This window comes from Schistocerca americana, chromosome 1 (genome assembly GCF_021461395.2).
Source record: "Schistocerca americana isolate TAMUIC-IGC-003095 chromosome 1, iqSchAmer2.1, whole genome shotgun sequence".
In the NCBI taxonomy this organism is placed as follows: Eukaryota; Metazoa; Arthropoda; class Insecta; order Orthoptera; family Acrididae; genus Schistocerca; species Schistocerca americana.
In genome coordinates this window covers 25,815,913-25,836,037 of record NC_060119.1, presented here as the reverse complement: position 1 = coordinate 25,836,037, position 20,125 = coordinate 25,815,913, and the positions used below count along the sequence as shown (strand labels likewise).

The following is a 20,125-nucleotide window of genomic DNA, read 5'->3' as shown; positions in this document are numbered from 1 at the left end:
CGAATCCTGCCTCGGGCATGGATGTTTGTGATGTCCTTAGGTTAGTTAGGTTTAACTAGTTCTAAGTTCTAGGGGACTAATGACCTCAGCAGTTGAGTCCCATAGTGCTCAGAGCCATTTGAACCGACTTTGTGCGCGAACTGACCTCTAGATTATGTCCTATAAATGTACGACGGGATTCATTTTGCGTGATGTGGGTGGCTAACTCATTCACTGGAGTTCTCCAGAATATTCTTCAAACCAATCGCGAACACTTCTAGCCCTGTGAGGTAGCGCGTTGTGATGCGTAAGAACTGCATCGTTGTTCGGGAACGTCAAGTCGACCAATGGCTGCAGACTGTCTCAGTTCGTTCAGCTGGACCAGAGCACTCAGTCCATTCCGTGTGGACACAGCCCACACCAGTCTGGAGCTGCCACCAGCTTGTGCAGCGCCTTGTTGACAACTTGGGTCCGTCACTTTGCGGGCTCTGGCCCATACTCGAACCCCGCCGTCACGTCTTACTACCAGTTGAAATCGGCACTCACCTGACTAGTCGGCTAGTGTCCAGCCCATACGGCCACGAGCCCAGGGGACGCGCTGCAGGCGACGTCGCGCCCTTAGCAAAGGCATTCGCGTCGGTCGTCTGCTGCCATAGGCCATTAGCGCCAGATTTTGCCGCACTATCCTAACGGTTGCGCTTCGTCCACGAGACTCAGAGGGCCACAGACACGGGTTCCCAGGTAGATGCCGTGTTCCTTGACTTCCGCAAGGCGTTCCATACAGTTCCCACAGTCGTTTAAGGAACAAAGTAAGAGCTTATGGACTATCAGACTAATTGTGTGATTGGATTGAAGAGTTCCTAGATAACAGAACGCAGCATGTCATTCTCAATGGAGAGAAGTCTTCCGAAGTAAGAGTGATTTCAGGTGTGCCGCAGGGGAGTGTCTTAGGACCGTTGCTATTCACAATATACATAAATGACCTTGTGGATGACATCGAAAGTTCACTGAGGCTTTTTGCGGATGATGCTGTGGTGTATCGAGAGGTTGTAACAATGAAAAATTGTACTGAAATGCAGGAGGATCTGGAGCGAATTGACGCATGGTGCAGGGAATGGCAATTGAATCTCAATGTAGACAATTGTAATGTGCTGCGAATACATAGAAAGAAAGAGCCCTTATCGTTTAGCTACAAAAGAGCAGGTCAGCAACTGGAAGCAGTTAATTCCATAAATTATCTGGGACTAGCCATTTAGGAGTGATTTAAAATGGAATGATCATATAAAGATGATCGTCGGTAAAGCAGATGCCAGACTGAGATTCATTGGAAGAATCCTAAGGAAATGCAATCCGAAAACAAAGGAAGTAGGTTACAGTACGCTTGTTCGCCCACTGCTTGAATGCTGCTCAGCAGTGTGTGATCCGTAACAGATAGGGTTGATAGAGGAGATAGAGAAGATCCAACGGAGAGCAGCGCGCTTCGTTACAGGATCATATAGTAATCTCGAAAGCGTTACGGAGATGATAAATAATCTCCAGTGGAAGACTCTGCAGGAGAGACGCTCAGTAGCTCGGTACGGGCTTTTGTTGAAGTTTCGAGAACATACCTTCATCGAGGAGTCAAGCAGTATATTGCTCCCTCCTACGTATATATCGCGAAGAGACCATGATGATAAAATCAGAGAGATTAGAGCCCACACAGAGGCATCCTTCTTTCCACGAACAATACGAGACTGGAAAAGAAGGCAGAACCGATAGAGGTACTCAAGGTACCCTCCGCCACACACTGTCAGGTGGCTTGCGGAGTATGGATGTAGATGTAGATATCCCACGTTGATTTCTGCGATTATTTCGCGCATTGTTGCTTGTCTGCTAGCATTGACGCCGGCCGCAGTGGCCATGCGGCTCTAGGCGCTACAGTCTGGAACCGCGCGGCCGCTACGGTCGCAGGTTCGAATCCTGCCTCGGGCATGGATGTGTGTGATGTCGTTAGGTTTAGGTAGTTCTAAGTTCTAGGGGACTGATGACCAAAGAAGCTAAGTGCCATAGTGCTCAGAGCCATTTGAACCATTTGTTAGCATTGACAACTCTACGCAAACGCCTCTGCTGGCGGTCGTTAAATGGAGGCCGTCGGCCACTGCGTCGTCCATGGTGAGAAGTGTGTCTGAAATGTGCTATTCTCGGCACACTCTTGAAAATGGCTCTGAGCACTATGGGACGTAGAACTACTTAAACCTAACTAACCTAAGGACATCACACACATCCATGCCCGAGGCACGATTCGAACCTCCGACTGTAGCAGCAGTGTGGTTCCGGACTGAAGCGCTTAGAACCGCTCGGCCACAGCGGCCGGCGGCACACTCTTGACTCTGTGGATGTCGGAATGTTGAATTCCGTGGCGATTTCCGAAATGGAATGTCCCGTGCTTCGAAATCCGACTACTATTTCGCGTACAGAGTCTGTTAATTGCCGTAGTGCGACCATAACGAAATCGGAAACTTTTTCGCACGGATCTCCTTATTACAAATTACAGCTGCGCCAATGCACTGCCCTTTTATACCTGGTGCACGTGATACTAGCGCTGTCGGTATATGTGCACATCGCTGTAGCACGAGTTTTGTCACCTCAGGCTAGGCGCAAATTGAGACGCGTGTAGCACGTGTGACGTTGACACGGCACTACAGGGCGACACGCACGTGCCGCACGGGTCGCGCGGGTGCAGCGCATATTGCGACGCGTACACCAAACTTCGCACGCGCCGACTGGCGACGCTCTGCGCTGACAGAACCGAAGCGCGCGCGCGCAACCTGTAATCTTCCTCAAACCATTTTACAGAAACTATTCACTGAAAATATTTGATTTTTGCCTTACTTCTAGCGTTATATGACAGCTTCGTGGCGAAGTGCCCATGATCTCGCTAATGACCATTCTTATTGTGACGTACACAATTTACTAAGACACTATGCAAAACTCAAAAAGTTTTTAACGAAAATTAGGGGTCGCTGTGATTTTGCGTTTGGTGCGTATTACACCATATGTCGCTCCGTATGAAATTTAGCTAACATGTTGAGTTTCTGTTTACACTTGGGAGGAGGTCTCTATTTGCCTCCGATCTAGAGAAAATGGATCCCATGTAGCGCGCTCACTTCCGATCTCACGCCCGCGAGAATGAAATACTCGCAACCTCTCTCATATCTCCTAAACCGCTCGAGACATCGAAACGAAAGTTTGGCAAATGATAGCACACAAGCAGGAGAGTGTTTTCCCAATTCTTAAACACACGGAACTTTCTTATCTATGGCGATATATCAGTACATATACTTCCCTTTTTATTTACTTCACTCCAGTGAGTGTAACTTTTTGAGAGTTATCGACAGCTACCGAAACAAGAGCTTCCTAGTATGAAAATAAACATGAAATTTCTTCTTTCATGTTACTGCAAACTGACTCTATGAGGTTTTTCGTAAGCTATTGAGCTCTGTGATTGCCAATTACTTGTTTAATGAAGCACTCCGTTTCGGAATTCTGGCTCAATAGCTGCTGTGAGATGAGTTTGGCAAATTACACTGTGACAAAGGAAGTACAATTAAACCAGTCACCAAGAGTAATGTGGCCGTTCCTCACAAACGGTGATGCTTCTGCGAATGAGAAAAGGTTAACAACTCACACAAAAATAGATTGTCAATTCTGTTGGTGGAATCCCCGTAACCCATCGTATTTTTATCACTGAGCGACTGTAATGAAAACTTACCAAAGGATTTTATTCGTTCTCTTGATATGAGCAGTATTAAAATAATGACGAGCGTTCCTTCAGGCGGAATTGTAGGCACATGCCAGATACTGGTTACTCACCTACGGCTTGCCAAACTGACAATGTGTGATCGCGAATGAAATAATTGTTATTGAGAAAAATAAACAATTGATCTGGTGAGTGTATTGTCAGCAGCGGAGGATAATGCGCGCGACAGGAATACACAAGCTAGCCATGTTTGCTTTGTGAGTTGGAGTTCGAAAACATTGTCATGAAAGTAGATCTGCCTTTGTCAGCAGTACATTTCATGAAATTAAATATATCTAATCATAACACTCTTTTAGGATATTCCTACTTTCGTAATAATACCGACCATTTTCTTCATTTGTGTAGCCAGTTTTATAATTAGATTATTAATGCCGATAGTTGTTGCATGCAACAATTGAAATGTTTTTTCTCATCACGGCGAACCAATTAAAACATTGTTTTTTGTGACTGCTTTTCGACTATTTCTAGCTTGCAGTGGAAGTGTGATGAAGTACAGTGTGTCGTATTACATTATTACATCTATATCCAAGAAATCACAGTGCGACTTCTATACTTCAGATCTTGGACGGTTTTTACGAGGAGCACAAAGGGATCACACCTGAGGAGATTATCCCTTTCTAAATTTTTGTATCAGATCGTACAGATACACCAGCATACTAGCCAGCGAGAAGATAACCTTGTTTTACTTTCCTGCCTTGCTTCTTAATCACATGATTTTATAATATTCCTTGCTTCCTTATTCACTACCCTCTGTCCCCTTTTTGCGATCTGAAAACATCGCTGAGGTATATGATAAAATTCTAGCTGAAGATTGCATTTTTCTTGACAGAAGAAAAACAAGACAAAACAAAACTATACAGATATAAATAACAGAAAAGTATAATTTACTAACGAAGAAAGTTGGAGCTTTTAAATGGCGAAAAACGAAACAGTACCCAGATGCAATAAAATTTAGTACACAGTAAGGCAAAATTTATTATATGGGGGCAATACTACCACTGCTCATATGCACCGTTCTGATTTGGGCAATATGGCCGTGCTACTTTTCCGCTGCCCGCCTCAAATTTCCCACGGTGCTAGTGAAGCACGCACGACGCGCAGCGCGCGGCGCGAGAAAACTGTGCCTCAACCACAACGCCGCGCGACCTGGCGCAGGCGCGCGTCGCGTCCCAGTCGCGTCGCGTCGCTATTTGCGCGGTCCCGTTTGAACCTGCGAAGTCACAAAAATGCGCGCCTAGCAGTGTATTCTGTCGCGACAGCCGCGCTCACCGCCTCTTAGGTGCTGGGCAACAGACTGCTGTAATACAACGGGCGCTGCCTCCGCCTTTGCAGACCTGGGCCTGGTGCTGGGCTGCAAGATCTACGTGCGCGAGCTGGCGCGCGCCAACCGGGCGGGGGCCGGCGGCGCGGAGGCGCAGCTGCAGGAGGGCGACGTGCTGCTCAAGATCAACAACCACAGCACGGACGGCATGACGCTCAAGGAGGCGCGCAAGCTCATCGACGCCAGCAAGGACAAGCTGAGCCTGGTGGTGCGCCGCGAGCCGCGCGCCGCCGCCGCCGCCTCCGCCGGACCCGGCGCCGCCCCCGCCGCCTGCTTCGACCACGCCGCCCTCACCAAAGGTCAGCTTTTTTTCTGTTTTTATGCTATCGAAGACTTTTACAAATAGCTGGTCAATGGCATATCGATTCTGCACAAATTCCATTTCTTTCATCTATAACCTCTCTTAAATACGCTGTGTGATCAAAAGTATATGGGCACCTGGCTGTAAATGACTTACAATTTCGTAGCCCCCTGTATCATTAATGCTGGAATTCAGTATGGTGATGGCCCACCCTTAGCCTTGATGACAGCTTCCACTCTCGCAGGCATACGTTCAATCAGGTGCTGGAAGGTTTCGTGAGGAATGGGATTCTTCACGCAGTGCTGCGCTGAGGACAAGTATCGACGTCGGTGAGCCCTGGCACGAAGTCGGCGCTCCAAAACATCCCAGACGTGCTCTATAGGAATCGGGTCAGGACTCTGTGCAGGCCAGTCATTACACGGATGTTGTTGTTGTGTTACCACTCCGCTGTAGACCCGCACACCGTGCATTATGAACAGGTGCTCGATCGTGTTGAAAGATGCAGTCTCCATCCCCGACTTAAAACGAGCGAAGCAAGAAGGTGCTTAAAACATCAGTATAGGTCTGTGCAGCGATAGCGCCACGCAAAACAACAAGTGGTGGAAGCCTCCTACACGACCACACCGTAACACCACGAATTGTACTGATCGCACTACACATGCTGCAACGGCCTTGCCGCAGTGGATACACCGGTTCCCGTCAGATCACCGAAGTTAAGCGCTGTTGCGCGTGGCCGGCATTTGGACGGGTGACCATCGGGGCCTCCATCCGCTCTTGCCACTTTTCGGGGTGCACCCAGCCTCGTGATGCCAATTGAGGAGCTACTCGACCGAATAGTAGCGACTCCGATCAAAGAAGACTATCACAACGACCGGGAGACCGGTGTGCTGACCACACGCCCCTCCTATCCACATCCTCACCTAAGGATGACACGGCGGTCGGATGGTCCCGATGGGCCACTTACGGCCTGAAGACGGAGTGCTTTACTACATATGCTGGCAGATGACATTCATCGGGCATTCGCCATACCCACACCCTGTCACCGGATCGCCACATTGTGTACCGTGATTCGTCACTCCACGCAGCATTTTTCCAATGTTCAGTCGTCCAATGTTTACGCTCCTAACACCAAGCGAGGCTTCCTTTGGCATTTACCGGCGTGATGTGTGGCTTATGAGCAGCCGCTCGACCATGAAATCCAAGTTTTCTCACCTCCCGCCTAACTGTCATAGTACTTGCAGTGGATCCTGATGCACTTCGGAATTCCTGTGTGATGGTCTGGATAGATGTCTGCCTATTACACATTACGACCCTCTTCAACTGTCAGCAGTCTTTGTCAGTCAACAGACGAGGTCGGCCTGTACGCTTTTGTGCTGTACGTGTCCCTTCACGTTTCCACTTCACAATCACATCGGAAACAGTGGAGCTAGGGATGTTTAGAAGTGTGGAAATCTCGCGTACAGACGTATGACACAAGTGACACCCAATCACGTGATCACGTTCGAAGTCCGTGAGTTCCGCGGAGCGCCCCATTCTGCTCTCTCATGATGTCTAATGACTACTGAGGTTGCTGATGTGGAGTACCTGGCAGTAGGTGGCAGCACAATGGACCTAATGTGAAAAACTTATGTTTTTGGGGATGTCCGGATACTTTTGACCACATAGTGTGTGGTTAGAACCTTATCCAGAAAAGTGTTGCAGAAGATTTATAGGCTGTGCTAATTATTGAGATACGTCTGTAATTCCTGCATTCTTGTTCATTGCCTTGTTATTAACTGGTACTATTACCGCTTCTTTCCACTCAGCCGGCACTTGCTCCTCGTTCCAACTGCTGGCCACGAGTTTGTCTATTTGTCTCGCACGTGCATCTCCTCCGTTTAGTAGGTCAGTTGCTACTCCAACTCTCCCAGGAACTTGGTAGCTTTTTAATATTTTGATTGCGTCGACTGTCTCTTTCATTGTCGGCTCTGGAACTACAATCTGATGTTTATAGCTTGCTCGATTTCTAAACTTCCATCTTCAACATTTATAGTCCTCCAAATATTCCTTCCAAATTTCCACATGTTCTCTTCAAAACCATATTTCCATTTTTATCTTTAATGTCGTACATTCATCGTATATATCCTTTTATGAGAAACCCTATCTGACCTGTAAAAATCACTTGTCCCTGCAGTTTTATCCGCTTCTGATCTTTTAATTACACTCTTCGTATGTTCTCCCTTTTCCGTCCGAGAAGACTTTTGAATTCACTAGTAGCACATTCATATGCTTCCTTGTATCCAGTGGCCCTAAACGTGGAAGTTGTCTTGCATCGTTCCAAACTCAAATCTCATTTGTAGCTTAGTGGCAAATACCCGTGCCATGTCGCTATCTTTCAATTTGTTTACCTGCATATTCCATTCTTTTTACGCACTTTACTACCGTTGGCCTTTGCAGTCCACGCCTGACGGGCCACTTGCGCGTTTGCAGCTGATATAAGGCTACAGATAACCCGTCTGCATTGCTCAAGGTGGATGAGAGGAGGCGAGCACGTCCCTGGTTATTTAACATCGAGCCTCTGGAATATTCTGCCAGGGTTCATCTCAATCTCCCGTTATTGCGATTTGAGAATTGTGACTGCAAGATGAACAGTATTATAAATATTGAGGAGATGTCATCTGATGGTCTGTTAAAAAGAACTAGGTACTCACTGCAAAGACGAGCCCAATATTCACTCCAGACATGACGACGACTGTGGACACACACCTACTTCAACAGGTACGGCGTACAACAAACTGTAACATGTACACTACTGGCCATTAAAATTGCTACACCAGGAAGATGACGTGCTACAGACGCGAGATTTAACCGACAGGAAGAAGATGCTGTGATATGCAAATGATTAGCTTTTCAGAGCATTCACACAAGGTTGGCGCCGGTGGCAACACCTACAACGTGCTGACATGAGGAAAGTTTCCAACCGATTTCTCATACACAAACAGCAGTTGACCGGCGTTGCCTGGTGAAGTGTTGTTGTGATGCCTCGTGTAAGCAAGAGAAATGCGTACCGTCACGTTTCCGACTTTGATAAAGGTCGGATTGTAGCCTATCGCGATTGCGGTTTATCGTATCGCGAGATTGCTGCTCGCGTTGGCCAAGATCCAATGACTGTTAGCAGAATATGGAATCTGTGGGCTCAGGAGGGTAATACGGAACGCCGTGCTGGATCCCAACGGCCTCGTATCACTAGCAGTCGAGGTGACAGGCATCTTATCTGCATGGCTGTAACGGATAGTGCAGCCACGTCTCGATCCCTGAGTCAACAGATGGGGACATTTGCAAGACAACAACCATCTGCACGAACACTTCGACGACGTTTGCAGCAGCACGGACTATCAGCTCTGAGACCATGGCTGCGGTTACCATTGACGCTGCATCACAGACAGGAGCGCCTGCGATGGTGTACTCAACGACGAACCTGGGTGCACGAATGGCAAAACGTCATTTTTTCGGATGAATCCAGATTCTGTTTACAGCATCATGATGGTCGCGTCCGTGTTTGGCGACATCGTGGTGAACGTACGGTGGAAGCGTGTATGCGTCAGGGCCATACTGGCGTATCACCCGGCGTGATGGTATGGGGTGCCACTGGTTACACGTCTCGGTCACCTCTTGTTCGCATTGACTGCCCTCTGAACAGTGGACGTTACATTTCAGATGTGTTACGACCCGTGGCTCTACCCTTCATTCGATCCCTGCGAAACCCTACATTTCAGCAGGATAATGCACGACCACATGTTGCAGGCCCTGCACGGGCCTTTCTGGATACAGAAAATGTTCGACTGCTGACCTGGCCAGCACATCCTCCAGATCTCTCACCAATTGAAAACGTCTGGTGAATGGTGGCCGAGCATCTGGCTCGTCACAATACGCCACTCACTACTCTTGATGAACTGTGGTATCGTGTTGAAGCTGCATGGGCATCTGTACCTGTACACGCCATCCAAGCTCTGTTTGACTCAGTGCCCAGGCGTATCAAGGCCGTTATTACGGCCAGAGGTGGTTGTTCTGGGTACTGATTTCTCAGGATCTATGCACCCAAATTTCGTGAATATGTAATCACATGTCAGTTCTAGTATAATATATTTGTCCAATCAATACCCGTTTATCATCTACATTTCTTCTTGGGGTAGCAATTTTAATGCCAGAAGTGTAATATGCCGATACAGTGTTGTACTTCTCGTTAAGGTAGGGCTCGGGTCACATTTGAGCTCAATTAGAGAGCTGGCCCTGGGAGCTCTGCCTCTCAGGACGTGCGCTCCACCCTGCCGAGTGGGCGACACGCCGTAACAGCTGTCCTGCAAAGTACGCCAGAGAGCGGAACATAGCAGCGGAGGTACTGGCCGAAGTAAACATGTGAGGGTGGGTCTCGGGTCTGAGCCGATGCTGCACGCGACCACGACAGGGAGAGGTCCCAGGTTCGAATCGCAGGCCACGCGCCGTGTTAGTTTGCCAGGAAGTTTCATATTTCCGCTGCACAGGACAGCGCCGACTCGTATCCACACATTCGCGGTAATCTCGCAGACAGTTTGCCTGCGGGCCCGAGGCTCCCGCTCTTCCTTTGCTTCTGTTACCGCACCCTCTCAGGCGTCCCTGTCTTGGCTCCTGACTGGGTTACGCGCTGTACACTATGTATGGACAAAACTGTTCTTTTCAGAGACTGGATCAGGACTGGTCACTCACTGGAATGAACTAGTTCTTTTTCTCGAGTCACCACTCAGCATTCACTCACAAAAATAAGTAAAAGAAATTTAATTCAAGTCACTAAACCTGAATTTTATCTGTTTTGGTCCTATTTTGAAAGAACATATGAAGAGGAGCAATAATTTTGTGTTAGGTCCACAGTAATTTTCAGATACAAAAGTTTTAAATTTGGTCTGCTGCTAAAGTTATAAATGTTACAACAAAATCCTAAATATTTTCTATCAAGTGAAAAAATTTTTTGAATGAAGACTGATTCTTGTTATATTTTGATATTTTTATAGGAAAAAACACAATATAAGAATTATAATTACTGTAGTTGAAGTGTACCTGTAGTTATCACTTACAGTCAGTTCCTTTATGGGAACATTTCCATAAAGTAAAAATTAATCAGTATTGTTATTTATAAATAAAATTGGACCCATTTTAGATGATGCGAGTCTCTTTCTCTATTTGTCCCGCTTTTGAAAATATTCTTTCACAGGCCACTCATGTTGTTGTGATACATAATGCAGTTGATGCAGCGCCGGCCACAGCAATTTTCATGTTTCCCATCAGTGTAAGGCATTGCTGTTTCTAGGCAAATTTCCTTCTACTAAATATTTCTCCAGTTCGACAACTGCCGCACTTTCTGTCGTGAATTGCTTTTACTTGACTAATAGTTCCATTGAACTCATTGAACAATACCACAGTGCTTGCCTGTGTGTCATCTTCAGGCAGGGCTCTTCCACCACTTACCATTTTTGAGGGAGTGCACCTATGGAGCTCCTGGAAGGCAGCATGTGATTTATCTGGCACATTTTATTCAACTGCTGTTAATGGTTTCATGACGTCATCAATCTTTTCGAGCTACTTCAGTCATTTCTGTGACACTGTGAAAGAGAGACGTTTACTTCTACTGTTGGATGGTCACCTTAGTCATTTAGATCCCACAGTAATTGAAAAAGCAAGGAATGAGAGAATTGCAATCGTGAAGCTGCCGGCACGTACAACTGACCAGCTGTGTGGATCTTGTGTGTAAAGTATGGCCAGATGCTTTGAAACCTAAATACATAATATCAGGCTTCAAGAACACAGGAATCTGCCCCTATGACAGGTCACGGTATCCTGTTCATCGACTGGATCCTGAAAAATTACACAAAACTTGAAAAAATCCACAAATATCAGTGAGCCAAACGTCAGCATTTGGGAAGAGAACACCCAGTTGTCTTGCTCTGATGGCGGCGACTTTAAGGCTAGTGGTTCTGAAAAAATTATTGTAGCCCCTGTTTTCAGCAGTGAATCATCAGCAAGTTTTGAAAATTTACTCTTTCAGAGAATAAAAAAAAAAAACAACAACTGAGAAACCTGTGACCAAGCGTAGTCGCATCAACCCAATGCCACAAGTACCGTATTTATTCGAACCTAAGCCGCACCTGAAAAGTGAGACTCGAAATCAAGGAAAAACAAATTTGAGACTCGAAATTCAAGAGGGAGAGAAAAGTTTTAGGCCGCACCTCCAAAGCGAAACAAAGTTGGTCCATTGTAATGTGACTCACAATTTAGGTCGAATGAATGACGATACAGCTTAGCAGTTAAGCTTTACCAGGTAGCCATTGCTATGCGTCAGGCGCTCCGTTCGTATTTATATGGGTACCCTTCCTTTTTCACGTGCTTCGTCCGGTTTGAATCGATTGCTTATGTTTCTTTGATCTGGTAAGTGCCGTTCTCTTCGCTATAGGTGTCTACGTCACTCTAAGCTGAAAATGCATTACTGTACTGTGTCATGCATTGTTTGTCGCATTCTGATAATGTGTGTTTACGACCTGTCGCCGCTCGCGGCATGTCTTGATTGTTGTGTGCGCGCTACCGCCGCTTACAATAAAGAGAGAGAGAGGAATTGTCTCATTAGCGAAACAATGGCAAGAGACTGCTATTTGTTGTTACTTACACTGCTGCTTTCTTTGATAATGATCAACGAGAACCAAATAATAGACTGCGTATGATAGAAGATGTTCTGAACGAGAGTTTAGCTAAAATTTTTCTCCGATTGAAAGTCTTTGCAGACGCCTCTTTTGTACATTACATTCTCCACAGAAATTAGTCATCTTAGATTTAAAAATCTAGTCAATTGCCGTGCTTCATTTCTGGCTGTATCACTATTAGGCCTAAGAATAATACGAATATAAACATGACATGATATGTGTATTCTTCCGCGTTTGCTGTTGTCTCACACTAGTTTCGTAGTTTATTAGGCAGACAGGGTTTAAATGAAATAGCAGCAAACACGAAAGAATACATGGCAAAATGTTTATATTCGTATTATTCTTATGGCGAAGAGAATACTGCATGTGATTCACAATTCATAAAAAGTTCCTATTAGCAGCCATCCCTTCTCACAGGTAGGAAAAAATTCAGAACGTAGAGTTGGCCATATTGTCAAACATCACAAACAGTCTTGCCAGTCGGATTTTCTCAATACATTGAAATGCTGCTACATTTGAAGATTAACAATACGAAATTTGTATTTACTTCGTTGGATAATGTATGAAAATACAGTGGTCGAAACTCGGGGCGAAGAAAAAAGCTCGTCTTCCACCTTATTTTTAAAAATTATTTACTGACGCAGAGGTTTTGACGCCAGTATTTATCTTTGTGCCAGCAAAGCATGCCTGTGTAGCTCTACATATATTCGAAGACAGAAGTTAGTTGTGGCGGCACCAACCAACATTTTTCAGAACTACCGCTTACTTTGCACTCGATTCTAAGCCGTAGGCTGTTTTTTGGATTGCAAAAACCGGAAAAAAAGTGCAGCTTAGATTCGAGTAAATACGGTAATAACTTCAGAAGAATACAGGAAACTCATTGCTGAATAAGATAAGCCTCCAAACAACAAAGGATTAGGAAACTTCCTGGCAGATTAAAACTGTGTGCAGGAGAGATTCTGTAAAGTTTGGAAGGTAAGAGATGAGATACTGGCAGAAGTGAAGCTGTGAGGACGGGGCGTGAGTCGTGCTTGGGTAGCTCAGTTAGTAGAGCACTTGCCCAAAAAAGGCAAAGGTCCCGAGTTCGAGTCTCGGTCCGGTACACAGTTTTAATCCGCCAGGAAGTTTCATATCAGCGCACAGTCTGCTGCAGAGTGAAAATCTCATTCTGGAAACAAAGGATTAGGCCTAAGCCAAAAGCAGAAGACTAGAAAAGTTATGCCTACAGCCAAAACTACTGCAAATGCACAAAAGAGTAGGCCTAAGGAGACTGGTTCATATTCCGACATCTCTTTGAAGAGTGATGACAACCTTGGTTATGTCGATCTGTTAAAAGAATCCACACCAGATCCTGTTGTAATGACTAATCCAGCACATGTAGCTGAAGGAGATTATATTTTGGATAAATTTCAAGGAGGGAGGAGAAATTCTTACAGCTATAGGTACGTGTGCACCATTCAAAAAATATTAGAAAATGATCTTGAAGTAATGGCTCTAGAGTCTGTAGACAAGGACAAAAAAAAGTTTTTTTTCTCTGATTAATAAGAGTGATGTGATAGGGAAATTGCCAATTCCTCATGTTGCTGCTGGTTTTGGAAATGTCAGATGAGGAATCTGTTTTGTGTTTAATGGTCCTGTTGGTGTTCATGAAAAAAAAATAAGACAGTGGTTCTCTTTTGTGCATTTGTTATTTTTGCATCAGTGACAATATATGAAGTATAATTGTAAACAGTTTCTACTCATTGTAGCTTAACTTAATAATGTTGAAAATAGAAGAAACAAATAAAGAAGTTTTTGTAGTTGAACCAGCGTTTATTTCATGCCATAAATATTCTTAAAAAATCTGTGAAAGAAAACTCCCAGTTACACATAAGTATCATTTTTTGTGTGCTCTATCTCATTTTTAAGACCTCAGTCTCCTATCTTCATTGTACTTAGGAATATCTCATGTGCATCATATTTTGAACCAGTCGTTTCATATTTAAGATTTTCAGTCCAAAAAAATGATACAGTGTTTTATTTATTTTTTGTTTAGATTTGTAGCTCTAAAGAATCAAACACAGTGCCATTTTAAAGCAGCTAACATTGTCTTTCATATACATTTTTTTCCTTTCGGGTATTCTTTTTCTTTAAAAAATGAAAACACATTTTGTATCATATTTAGGACACCGTACCCGACTATAAATGTAAGAATTTCTGGTATATAAAACATTAGGCTGCACAGAACGGGGGTGGGGGAAGACTAAATGCTGGCAGAGAAGAACTACACATCAGCAAGCAGTGGAAGTGAAGCGTTCTGTGGTGTGTCGATGTGTATCGAGTGTCTCAGCCGCAACACTGCCTCTAATCGAGTGCAGTGGCAGCGGGCGTGTGAACCTGTAAACTGTGCAGTCAGCCCATCTCTCTACCCAGTGTCATGTTGAGCAGATATGACCTACTTTAGCAGAATGTGATCATGATGTGTTTCTTGATTGAGTAGCGAAAATAAAAGAAGGGCTGTGAAGAAGGTAAAAAAAACAGAAACAATAGATGTTGAAAGAAGTTTGAGATCTAAACAGGCTGCTAATAGAGTAACTCTTGAGGGTTTCCATTATGTTGATTTAATTTTTGTTTCTCCTATTTTTATCTGCTGGATTTAAAGGGATGGGATGAAAAATTGTCAATGTAAAAAATATCTGTCTATATAAAATTAAATGCATGTGTACTTGTGTGTGTGTGTGTGTGTGTGTGTGTGTGTGAGTGAGTGAGTGAGAGAGAGAGAGAGAGAGAGAGAGAGAGAGAGAGAGAGAGAGTGATCTGCCTCTCTGTGCCAAGAATTTTGTGCCACTGGAGCAGCATTATTGCTACATCATACTGAAATATGTGAATGCCAGGACAGAAGCTGTGCTGGTGCACACGTGTTTCATTACATATGATGAAGCATGCATCTTAGCTAGAACCTCTGAAAGAGTAGCGTTAATTTGGTTGTTTGAGTTGTGAAATGTAAAATAAAAAGGGAAGTAACAGTGTGAAGAAGCCCAGTGTCATAATTTTGTCACAGGAACATATATCCATGGGAAATATACAAAATAATAACCATTGTCAGTCTCCCAGTGATTTCACTAACATAAAATCTGCTTAAACTGTCACTTGTTCTGAGTGTTGGCAACTGAGACCTGTTTCTCATTTCCAGAGTCTCACAGCAGTGGAAACTACCTCGACGGCCTGAGCGGTCCCAACTACTCGTCGCAGAACCTGTACGTGCAGCCCCCCACACGCCACCATCACCACCACCAGCAGCAGCCACCTCCAGCACCGCCCCATCAGCCCGGCTCAGTGGAGGACAAGAGCAACCTGCTGCCACGCGGTCGGTCACGGGGACCACTGCTCGATGTCTCGCTCAGCCAGCTGGACAGGCCGGCCACCCCTGTGGGGGCGTCGACAGGGGCGGGGGTGACCGGAGTCGAAGGCGGTGGCAGCCACGGCCGGAGCCGCAGCGGGCTAGACGAGCCTCCGCCCCCGCAGCCGCCACTGCCGCACGACCTCCTCGGACCTCCCCGTCCGCCACCTCCACGTCCTGAAGGTGGGTTCTCCCCATTTCTAGATTTGCAATAAATTTGTGATGTGTTAAACATTGTTTCTGCATACATAGTATGTCTCAGAATATTTTCAGTGAAAATATTACTTTTCCAGTCTCTTTTGTGCACACTTTGGAGTTTCGAATAGTATGAACTTTCTTCTGTCCACACACAATATTTTAGTTTTGCCCTGTAGTCTCCTTCTCTCTAGTAACCTTGCAATATTTATAATTTTTTACTGTTTCTTTGTTTCATTTCTGTTCATCATGGTCCGTCCGTCTGTTTATTTCCATGCGATTTCTTTCCTACTTTTTGCAATGCATGCTTTGTATCTCTCTGTCACCACTGTCCCCATGATACAGAAATTTTGAGATGTCGTGCCTTCTGAACAAGCTCTAGGTACTTTAATGCCCTAGGAGATTAACGGATATACCTCCCACCTACCCCTATCCTCTTGTGTTGCCCAGTCATAACCTTTCCTCTAAATCAGAAACTGTAAATTTTAATATTATGTTGTTTAAATCAATATAACACAACAGTAATAATGTGTTTGAAGATGGTGTAGTGAGTAAACTACAAAAAGTATGAACAGAACAACTACAGGAAATTTACACAAAGTATCAGAATTGTGATGAGCCAAGAAACAAGAATTATAATCTGACAAATATAGAATAGTTTCCCTTTCCCTAGCCAAAACCCAGCCTCACATATGGTTCCTGCCTTCTTGCATAGCTCTTGAAATACTCCTGCCTCCCAATCCCAATGGCCTGACCATCAAATTACCCATCTCCAGCTGCAGTCCCTCCTTCCACAATCTCTGTCTGTCCAGATTTTGTCAATCCATAGCACTCACCATCCACATCCCACAAAATCATGCCAAACAGGCCCAAATCTACTTGCAATACCTTCTTTCCATCCATAAAATTCTCCTGCTCTGCAATGCCAAATTCCTACATCCGATCTCTCAGATTGAACCTCTAGCCCTTCAGGAACTAGACAGCATGCACAACGCCATGTAAAAAAACTTTCCAACGTATTGACCTCCTATGACTGCCTTGGACTACCGCTATCCACCACTGTACAAGAACCTCCTTCAGCCCTCCCTACATTCTCTGGTATCCACAAAACCCTACCTTGCAGACCCACTACACTTCCCACAGCTGCAGAAACTCCCTCCTATCACCTTATAGAGTCAAGGACTTAACCAGACCTGAAACAGAGTCATGAACTTGTCTCCCAACAGCCTCAGTCCCACAAACAGGTAAGTTCTTTCCAGAGGCCTTACTCTTTGCCCCACTCCCAAATTCAATAATGTTAGGCTTGTTAAGGACCTCCTCCTCTCTTGCTCCTTGCAGTAGAAACACTTTTTTGCCACGAACTCTACGAATTGTCCCAAAACTAATATTGAACCCTGCCTGACTCAGTTCACTCCTCATCCAACCGTAATCAACCCCACTGCCCCCAAATCATCCCCTGTTAACTTTACCAGGATTTCCTAACCTAGAACCGAGCCTCACCACAATTCCTCAAACTTTCCATGATTTCCTGGCCTCACCATCATTTCCCAAATCCCTCTACATGGAAAGCAGCCTTACATATGCGGGAAGAACCACAATCCAGCACCTAACAACTGATCCCAACCTTATTTTCCTACCTACTGATAACTTCTCCACCACTATGATTGTGAACCACAGGGGTTACCTTTTTAAGGGACTCTGCCAACTGTCAGATACATGCATGAACAAACCCTGCCACAGTGACCCCATTCCAGAAATCTGGGCAGAGCAAACCACATACTTGCCTAACACTGCATGCAGTATATTACATCTTCTCTCTATGAGTCTGAAGAAGTACTATTAAATATTAATCAATCTTTTTCATACGTAGTACAACATATTGGTAAAATTTCAAATCAATGACTTCAGTACTTTTGAAGACAAGTTTTTACCTAAAGCACATAATAACCGTGCTGGCATTGTGAAACTGAGTTAGGGACTGTGACATATTTACCAATAGTATCAACTGAAACTACAACCAGAGGACCGGTTTATATAATCTAATTTTCTCGAATTTTCTTTTTTTTCATTACCACAGTTTTCTGACGTAATTAGAAGTACTTTGGAAAATTATTATTTCCTTGTGTTTTGGTTGTGTGAGTGTATTGAAGAGACGGAGAGAGTGAATGGAGGACAAAAATAAAGTGTCAGTGCGATATTTTATAAAACTGTGTATATGTATGTTTGAGAAAGTTGTGCAATAGAGGAATTTGTGACATATGTCCGAGTGAGCTCGATTTTGTGAAAGGCGAGTTTCGGAACTGCGAAATTTCTAGTCTAAATTACTTGTGGTAATCATAATGGCTGACATTAAAAATACCGCAAGTATAGAAGTGACTGAGATGACCCCCTCCTCCTCCACTGCCTCCTGACACTCCAGCCAGCAGCACTGTTCAGTCATCACCACATCCCCGCATGCTCCCACTGGCAGCAAAGCATTTTCCCCCATTCCTACCTTGCTATTTTTCCCCCTCCTCAACCCATGCCTCCTCTTTCCCGCATCACCTGCCCCACCATATTACTGTTCATGCAGACGTGGTTACAGTCAGGCTACTACAGCACCTGGAGATAGTGCCCATGTGTGTGTGAGTTGTTCTTGTATGAATGTTTGTGAGTTACCTATTTTGGAAGAAGGACCTTGTCTGAAAGCTTAATATTTTAGCAGTCTTTTTCATTGTACCTGTTTGTGGCCAAGTGCCTCCTCAGTGTAGTGAGTAGCTGCTATTCTTTCCATATTGGTGTTACTGCCTCCAGGACTTTCCGTTGTTTGAATTCACAAGTATATGGGCATAGTACAGGTTGTTGGCCATGGCCTTTGATGAAAGGACCATCCCAGCATTACCCTGAAATGATTTAGGGAAACCTAAAGCGAGATGATCGGGCAGAACAATCTCATCCTCCTGAGTATGAGGTTAACTTCTTAATAACTGCACTGCCCCATTTGATAAGTCCCTCTTGTTCAGTGTTCTTTGATGTGAACACAGTTTTTGTCTTCATTGCTACACACATTGGCTGCACACTCTGGTGGCTCTGCTGCTGTGCCGCTTGCATTATGTCAAGTCCCTAAGGGAACCTAACTGCAGGCCTGTAAACATGCCTCTAACCCCATGCATGTCTTCATGTCCTCCCCTTAGTCCACCTAAAAAACTGAGTAAGCATCCTCCATGATGAGTGAGATTTTGAACCCAGGAGAATCACAAGACATTACTATAATTCACTGCATATTCCGACATGTAATTTTTGTGCAAAAGCATTGCAGAATGTCATAACGTGACAAGGTGTTGTAGTTATCCTCTTTCACTGTTAACCACTGCTCTGAATCCTCTAAGTAATCTTTGATTGTGAAGTATGCATTATTTATGAAGAACTATTTAGCTACCTTTTTAAACAGATGTATTTTAATAGTAATTTTCATTTCATTAGGCAGTTTATGATACACTTTTATAGCTGATAGAAAATGCTGTTTTCAGTTTTTTGTTTGGTTTTGCATAGCAAACTAAGGTCCAAACTGGGTCTTGTTCCACAGCTATGTACAAAACTATTAGTGAAATACTTAGTTATGTTTTCTGTGGTATGCACAACAGACTGACAGGTATATTCACTTGGTATAGTATGGGTCTCCAGGCCCAACTGCTACTTCTAGTTATATTCTATATATGTTAAAAACTGCATCCATGTTTTGTGCCTTTGATCACCAGAAAAGAATACCATAGCTAAGAACTGAGTGTACATGGCAATATTGTGTCACCACCTTACACTGGCTATTACAGACTGATGACAGAAATCTAAAAGCGAAACATATTGATGCTTTTTGCCAGCATCTTAGTGTGGTCATTCCACATTAATTGACAATCAATATTCATCCTTAAATACTTTGTGTGTGATACACAGTACAGAAATTTGTCGACTATGCATAATGTAACAGAATTGTGCTCCCTCTTTATATTAAATGTTGATTTGTCACATACTGCACAGTCATAAACATCCTAGAGAGTTTCATTTGCTTTTTCTAACAAGAGTTCTAATTATTTATCAGTGACAGTGGTTTTGGTGACATTAACAAAGAAAACATTTTCTCTTTGCCTCTGGAAAGTTATTGATATACAGGGCTATTACAAATGATTGAAGCGATTTCATAAATTCACTGTAGCTCCATTCATTGACATATGGTCACGACACGCTACAGATATGTAGAAAAACTCATAAAGTTTTGTTCGGCTGAAGCCGCACTTCAGGTTTCTGCCGCCAGAGCGCTCGAGAGCGCAGTGAGACAAAATGGCGACAGGAGCCGAGAAAGCGTATGTCGTGCTTGAAATGCACTCACATCAGTCAGTCATAACAGTGCAATGACACTTCAGGACAAAGTTCAACAAAGATCCACCAACTGCTAACTCCATTCAGCGATGGT

The 20,125-nt window shown here is 44.4% G+C and overlaps 1 protein-coding gene across 3 annotated transcripts in view; it reads left to right on the top strand.

Moving 5' to 3' along the window:
• Window positions 1–20,125, top strand: part of LOC124546004 (tight junction protein ZO-1) — a 710,801-nt gene that overhangs the window by 407,548 nt on the left and 283,128 nt on the right. For all 3 annotated transcript variants that reach the window (XM_047124988.1, XM_047124979.1, XM_047124983.1), the window contains exons 4-5: window positions 5,111–5,398; window positions 15,277–15,666. In XM_047124988.1, coding sequence (XP_046980944.1) covers window positions 5,111–5,398; window positions 15,277–15,666 — 678 coding nt within the window. The remainder of the gene's footprint in view (window positions 1–5,110; window positions 5,399–15,276; window positions 15,667–20,125) is intronic.